The 7,656-nt window shown below is 50.5% G+C and overlaps 2 protein-coding genes and 1 non-coding gene across 6 annotated transcripts; all 3 read left to right on the forward strand.

The window, feature by feature from the left end:
- The first annotated feature begins 29 nt into the window (after nt 1-29).
- On the forward strand, nt 30-1,046 carry LOC118502433 (mucin-19-like). Its single transcript, XM_036034661.1, has one exon. The coding sequence runs from the start codon at nt 30-32 to the stop codon at nt 1,044-1,046; it is 1,017 nt and encodes a 338-aa protein (XP_035890554.1).
- Nucleotides 1,047-2,659: 1,613 nt separating this feature from the next.
- Nucleotides 2,660-7,301, forward strand: LOC118506575 (protein spartin). 4 transcript variants are annotated; one of them, XM_036043919.1, is made up of 2 exons: nt 2,660-2,807; nt 4,691-7,301. In XM_036043919.1, exon 2 carries the CDS (start codon nt 4,714-4,716, stop codon nt 6,586-6,588), a length of 1,875 nt encoding a protein of 624 aa, XP_035899812.1. In that variant the 5' UTR covers nt 2,660-2,807; nt 4,691-4,713; the 3' UTR covers nt 6,589-7,301. The 4 variants fall into 4 exon arrangements, with proteins under 4 accessions (XP_035899812.1, XP_035899811.1, XP_035899814.1 ...); XM_036043918.1 differs by having other exon boundaries at nt 2,664-3,337; XM_036043921.1 differs by having other exon boundaries at nt 2,669-2,780.
- A 185-nt stretch (nt 7,302-7,486) lies between these two features.
- Nucleotides 7,487-7,558, forward strand: Trnae-uuc. Its single transcript has one exon. It is a non-coding gene; the product is annotated as a tRNA-Glu (tRNA).
- Nucleotides 7,559-7,656: the final 98 nt, after the last annotated feature.

Genomic DNA, 7,656 nt, shown 5'->3' on the forward strand with positions numbered 1-7,656 from the left:
CGATCAGCAATGGCACGGTGGGAGGATTGATGGTGACTGGTGGCAATGGGAACGGAGCTGGCACAAGCGACGGCAACGCGTCCAGCTCGGCAGGATCTAGCTTTACTCGCATCCGTTCGACAACGCGCTCCACGATGGCCAAAGCGACGGCGGTCCGTGTTTCGACGGGGAAAAAGTTTAGCCAGCTGCTGATCATCACCCCGGCCGTAGCGATCGATAGCAACGAGCACGACGACTATCACGGACCGTTCAACTCGTCCTCGCTCGATAGTGGCTGTGGTGGGAGCAGCGAGGGCAGTCTGTCGGACGAGTTGCTCGATGAGGATGAGCAGCGCAGACAGCATCGCCGTAGACAGACGGCTGGCATGGTGAGCGGCGATCGGAGGAATAATAACAATAATAATGGCACGACACAACGATTGTCCCCGCTGCTGCTGGATGGCAATCGGGAGCGACACGATGGTGGTGGTGGTGGTGCGTCCACGTCGCAGCAAGGATCCTGGCGGTGGTGTGGATTGATTTGTTCCGCGGTAAAGTGTTTCCGAGCGGCTGCTGCTACCACCGCCGGCAGCCGACGTGGCCAGCCGGGTCCATCGTCAAGACAACCGCTGGCGGGTACCGCTGTCCGCTATACGACCACGGAAAGCGTTTGGAGTGGCGGTGCTGGACGGCGGCCAGGTGCTTCCCGCTTCAGCAACAACCACGTGTACGAGTATACCATTAAGAGCTACCGTCAGCCGCAGCGACGTTCGAATGGTGGCCCGGGTTCGGTAACGCTACCACCCACCGGGGGAGGCACCCGATCCGATTCGATATCATCCGGCTCGTCCGCGTTGTCCGAAGCGGCTGGCACACTGGCCGACCACGATCATATCAATAACAACAGTGCTGTGGGTAACAGCAACGGAACCATCTTATCCAGCTCATCCGCCGGCGGGACCGGGTCCATCGTGATCGCTACGATGATCCCCTCCTCCTCGGGAGCTTCTTCACCCACGGTCGGGCGGGTGGCGACGGAGCGGAACAATATTATGTACAAGTTGTGACCAGCAGGTTGGCTCGGCGACGGCCCTTTTCCCAGCCCAACAATACCCAACACAGTAACCATTGCTTTTTGTACTCTCCGGGACATTATTACTGCCAAAGCACCGGGCGAGTGTATCATACCCCTTAATCTGTATCATCGTGTCTTCGCATGCTAGAGGAACCTATATTAATCACCAGTTTTACGATCCTGCCGCCGCCGCCGCCAATCGATAACATCGCTGCATCGGTGTGCGTGCGCGCGCGTGTGTGTGTGTGTCTCTGCGTATCACTCCAGCAACCCTCACGGGTCAGTGGTTTTTTAATCATTCATTCGTATATTTATATCCCATTTTTGGAATCGCACTACGCCGCCACCGTTTATACCATCGTCGCTGCGTTGAAGAACGGGAAAAAAGTAGTGGATAAAAGACGAAAACGAAAAAAAAGGGTTAGTTAAGACGGATTAAACCGAAGACCAAAAGTGTGTCGCGGGTGTGTGTGTGTGTGTGTGTAAACTCGATATATTGCTTTCACATTGCTTTCCTTCTCTTGTTTAACATGCCAAACCAGAAACAACTACAGCTGGAGAGTGTAATTGTAATGTATTATTGTTTTACGACGATTTACACGGTTAACGAAAAAAAAGCGGGGAAACGAGTTTAGTGAACCGACACACTACGTACGAAGCTACATTTAAATTACGAACCAAACGGTCCTTTTTGCGTATTTAAGCGTGATCGATGTTGATGGTGTGTTTGTGTCGCAATGTAATTCAAGCGATTTGGATGTTGTTGAAGGAGCGATGTGCAGAAACAGACACATTATACAACCTACACATTTTTTTACCTGTATTCGAAATAAAATCATGCCGAAATATCGAAATTACCCCGGGGCTGAGCTGGCTGGCTATGAAGTGTATGTGTACCGCACGAAAGAACTACTTTCGGCCCTATGATGACCTCTCCACAAATGGTAAAAGACTCGAGAAGGCCCCCCGCTAGAATCTTTTGTGTGCAGCACTGTGGCCTGTCATTTTTATTGCACAGTGGGATTTGTGTATGTTCATAACTCGTTCGATAAAAACATTGTGCTTTGCTCCCTAATACTGTTACAGGACAGCGAGTAGAGCATGATAATATACATTATAACAAGTGATTTGAAATGTTATTATTCTTATTTGTCCTCCTTTTCTGAATATCTATGCTCGTTAACAAGTATCCATCGAACCAATGTTCCGTTACAGTCCGAGAACACCGTGTATGTTGTAAGCCTGATTAATCACTCCTAGCGTGACCAAAAATTATTACGCAGCTCCTGTAAGCCAATATAAATGGTCAGGATAGAGGGAGAGGGATTTAATCGAATAATAAGCAATATTTCATTCGACTTTATTCAACCATTTTTGACCACACTGAAAGTACACTGTGAATCTTTCGCAACGTGTACTGCGGATTGCATACATTTAGGAGTAAATCCTACAGTGCCTAACAAATTTTGTCAGGAAGGGGGAGGCCTTCTCGAGTCTTTTACCCAAGCATGTACTATGTCAACAAAACTATCCAGCTTCGATCGCAAACTTCAAACTGTTGTGTGTTGAGCTGTCAAATTGTGCTACATACCCCTACCTGCCCGCACACACCAAAACAAACCACGAATCTCACACAACGGGAAGGAAGCTAAATAAACGCACTCGAATCGAAGCAAATCTCCCGCACTGGTTACCACGACGACGGAGCAAGAATCTCACCATCAGCGTATCGTGTCCCCGAATCTCCGAAATAGTATATAGTCACGCGTGTTGTCATAAAATTAATGTGTCGCCAGACAGCTAAAAAACACGGTGCTATAATTGGGTCTGAATCATCCCGTGCGCAATCTGTGGTGCTGAGAATCCATTCGTTTCCGGGAAGCCGAACGTGGCGTAGCGTCAAGTGGATTTTTTTTTTCTCTGAAGTGAGGTTTCAAGGGCCAAGAAGAAAGGTCGCTCTGGCTGATGCAACAGTATCATCAGTGGTCCTTCATCCTTCCAGACAGCAAAAGCAAGCCCCCCGTCATTCGTTTGCATTAACATGTCTAATCGCATGCGCATCACTTACCTACAGCTGGCGGAAGAAAAAAAAAACATTGTCCCTCCATTTCACCTGTTGAATGCTCCTGATTCCTCTTTTCTTGCTACCAGGCCCCACCACTAGTCAGAATTATTAATTAATGGGGCGTTTCTTTTTCGTACCACCATTTCGACGCGCTGAAAGATAGTTACGTTGCCAGTGCCTGCCTTACAAAATGAACATACTTTTGGAATCGCTGGCAGGTTAGTCAGTAGATCGGGAAACAGATCGCAAGTATCGAAAGCACAACCCGAGTCCGTAATCCGTAGTAGGCAATGGGAAGTGTACTTGTTTCAGCATCCTGTAGACATCGTAGTAGGCTAGCATTGCTTAGACAAATCTGGTTGTGAGTGTTATACTGCACAAATAATGGGTATAGCGCGATAAGACGGAATTGGGTAAAAGATAAGCTAATAACGCTAGGTGCGGCATAAGATTCCTCCTCCCATTTGCCTTCAACAATAGCCTTACGCATATCGGTGTACTACTTGCCGTTCGACACTTTGGATTGTTTTTATACTGCTCCTTAATTTAAATTGAAGTACAGTGTCTCAGGTGACCGCACCTTCGAAGTCGTCCAAAACTTCACCTATCTGGGGTCAAAAGTCAGCACCGACAACAACATTGATGTGGAGTTATGCGCAAGGGTGTTGGCTGCCAACCGGTCATGCTACAGCCTGAGGAAACTTCTCCGCTCTAAATACCTGCCGCGACGGACGAAGCTGGGACTGTACAGAACATTTGTAGTCCCAGTACTCACATACGTCTCTGAGACATGGCCTCTGTCCAAAACTGACGAAGCCCTCCTAGCCGCGTTCGAGAGGAAGATCATGCAGCGTATTAGATTCGCCAGGCTCCGGTGGACTGGTCACGTCATGAGAATGACACCGGAGCCCGTAAAGTCCTTTTAGGACGTCCTCCACACGGACAGAGGAGGCGTGGTAGGCCCACAAATTGAGATGGAGTGATGGCGTTGATGCGTCCCCCAGAACGGCCGGGATAACGGATTGGTAGACGACGGCGCTAAACCGTCAGCGGTATCGAGGATTGTTGCAGCAGGCCAAGACCGCAAAACGGTTGTAGCGCCTGATAAGAAGAAGAACAGTGTCTCAAACAGAAATCCGGACTCCCTAAAGATGCGAAATTGCTGGATTTTGAAGACGATTTAGCTTAGCCGGGGGTTGGTCTCTTCTTTCTTTTATATCATTCATTTCTTCATTCATTCCTTCATATCGATCATGAGCTCTGGGAGGTAGATGAGGTTAGATAGCTAGATCCTTCAGGCGGCAAGATCACTTCAGCAGTCTCCTATACGACGAGAACTCTCAGGGAAAGAAGTATATTCATTTCGATTCGGATAAGCCAGTTTTACGTATCTTTTTTGTAGCTGTTTGGCCACATATTCCACGCTAATGCACCAGTAACTGAAGAATCCTTGCACTAAGCACCGAATAGATTTGCTTTGCCCCTAGCAATCGGCACTCGCACTTCTTCTCCAGCTTTATCCCCCAATTTTCCTGCTCGCTGAATAATCCAATCTGTTTCCCCTGCAACAGAGACAACCGGAAGCATTTGGAACATGTTCTTCCCACCCTCTTCCGCCTCATCCGATTGGCGCCGAACGTTCGACGCGATAAAAGCCGGTCACGATGAAGCGTACGTCACGGTCGAACGTGCGATCAAGCTCGAAGAGCACGAACGTCCCGATCTGGCACTTCAGGCGTACAAAGATGGCATCCGCCGGATTGACGAAACGCTCGCCCTTCCGGTAGCGGTTCCCAACCTTCAGGTGCAGGGCCCCCAGGCGGACGAAAGCTGGAAGCAGGCGGTCGCGATGATACACAAGCTCAAGCGTACCCGCGGCGAAGTGCTGCAACGCATCGGTCAGCTCGGTGGGAATGGGGCGGAAGTGGGTGTCGGTGACAGTGGCTCACAGAACGGAAACGAAAGCACCACCACCACCACCACCGGTCAACGTCCCTGGACATACACGGAGCTGGCGATGGCACTGCAGGATATGTCCGCGGAAGGTTCGGAAGGTGCGGCAGCGGCGACGTGCGGCATGGAACTGCTGTTCTCGTGCGACGGCGTGCAGGTGTACTACATCGAACCGGACGGTGTGGTCAGCAGAACGATGGCCGACTCGACCCTACGAATCGTGCGCATAGAGGGTGACGAAGGCAGACAGCTGCAGGCCACAGTGTTTCTGCAGGTGATCGAAACACGGTCCACCGTACGCATCGAGAATGCCGAAGAACCATGGGAATTGATGCAGGAGCAGCAGCCAGCAGCGAACGGCGAGACAGCTTCCTCACCGGTACAGGTGGAAGAACCGTCGGAAGCGAAACCCGCCCAACAGTCGTCGTCCGATGCGTCCGAACCACCACCACCTGCCGGCTTTCTTATCTATCCGCTCATTCCGGGTGTATCGCCCTGCTATCGTACCGAATACGGTGCGTTCATACTGCCCGATCTGGCGGCCGAGCATGATGTGGCGGGCCGTGCGATCGGGTTGGTTGTACCGGTCGGAGCGGATGAGGTTGTGCTGGAGATATTGGTGGCTTTCCTGCACGGGATCGTCGCACAACCAGCAGGGCCGCGTATCAGCAAACGGTCCCTGCTGCCCGACTCAACCACCATCTCCGCTGGCATCATCAAGGGTGCGTTCTATCTGTCCAAGGGCTTGGAGCGTGGTGCCGAACGCACCGGCCAGCTGATCGCTACCGGCACACCGTACGTCATCTCGAAACTCGGCCAAAAGCAAACCGCACAGCCAGACGCACCGGATGCTGCCACCGCTAACAACGTTCAGGTGCCGAAAAACGTCCGCACCGGCATCGAAATTGCAAAAACCGTCACCGGTACGGCGGCTGGCGTGACTAGCTATGTGGCGGGTAAGGTCGGTTCGGCCACGATGGCACTCGGGCGCTTCCTGGCACCCCACATACAACGACACGGCAGTGCCCTGCTCTCGTACAGTACGGGCATGAGCGAACAGGCCGCCTCGGAGCGGATGCACGGTGCGCTCACGATCTGTGCCGGTGCCGTCGAAGGGTTCGGCACCGTGTACGAAGGACTGGAACGGTCGGCCTCGATCCTGGGCAAAAGCTTAAGCACCAGCACGGTGCAGATTGTGGAGCATCGGTACGGTACGGAGGCGAGCCGCGTCGTGGGCAGCTCCCTGGACACGGTCGGCAACGTGATCAATGTTACGCACAACATGAACTACATGACACCGAAGGGACTGGCCAAGCGAACGGCCAAGAATGCGGGCAAAGCGCTGGTGGCCGGCTACCGGCCAACGGTACCGGAAGTGGATGGGGAAACGTCGTCCAGCAGTGGACTGGAGCAGCCGCCGCGGGACCAACAGCGCATCGTACCGGCGGCCGTGCTTTATCCGGATCTGGAGGGATTAGCCAGGGAGGTGCGTCAGAAGGAAGAAGGAAACGCTTAAAGCAGATGGAGGTGAGAACCTGATGGGGGGAGGAAGACGAGGTAAACCTTAAATAGCTAAATATCCAGAAAAAAAGTCTGTGGGTTGGTACGGTGGAATATCTGTTATAGTAAGTGTTGTTAAGAATCTCATATACCCAAAGGTGTCATGAAAATGTTGAAACTTGGAATTGCTTTTTTAATTATGTTATGCTTGTATTAAGGGTGTTTTATTGTAAGGATATTTACCAGGCAAAGTTGTCATTCAAGAAGATTAGATCGATTTACTTCTCTGCAGGGACCATAGCAACGGTTGGACGGAATACTTGCTCTTCCCACAAATATTCTCCTCACAGTCTAGTTGGCCATGATTCTCCACTTTCAAGAATCCTCAACCTACTTACAGTGCCTCGGAACACCGGACAGCTTGAAGTGAGTGTGATCATGATTGTCCAGCTCATCCTAAGCATCGTCAAGATCGACGTTCAAAGTGTCCGGATATCCGAGCAAGCCACTCAGATTTCCTACAATAATATTCCTCGACCCATTAGCGTACATAGGGCAAAACACTACAGCCAGCACAACGGTGAAAGAGACAATAGCTTTTAACCGAATGAATTTAGTATATATCGGATGAGAAAAGTCTGAACTGATGAAATGAGGTGAAAATGATTTTAACAAACCGATTCAATAAATACACATGTTATTCCTTTTGTTAAAGGATCAGGCACAGGATTTAGTGGATTCTTCAACTAATATTATCATATTGAGAAATATGGTTTTCCATCTTCATTTTGTTGTACGGACGGGGCTTATTAGAAATAGAAACATGTTAAGTTTTGATAGAAAGAAAGTTTGTGTATTGCTAAACAATCTGGAGTCTGTATCCGGAACAAAAATAAGACAGCCTCGCTCAAGCCTCCCATATGGTCTAGTGGCTAGGATATCTGGCTTTCACCCAGAAGGCCCGGGTTCGATTCCCGGTATGGGAAAGAATATTTTTTCCACAAATCTTTGTTGAAGACAAAGCTGTGGGTCAGCCCATTTTCCACGCGACGATAACCACCCCACCTACCACCACCCTCACAGG

The sequence above is a fragment of the Anopheles stephensi genome, chromosome 2 (assembly GCF_013141755.1).
Source record: "Anopheles stephensi strain Indian chromosome 2, UCI_ANSTEP_V1.0, whole genome shotgun sequence".
NCBI classification, from domain to species: Eukaryota; Metazoa; Arthropoda; class Insecta; order Diptera; family Culicidae; genus Anopheles; species Anopheles stephensi.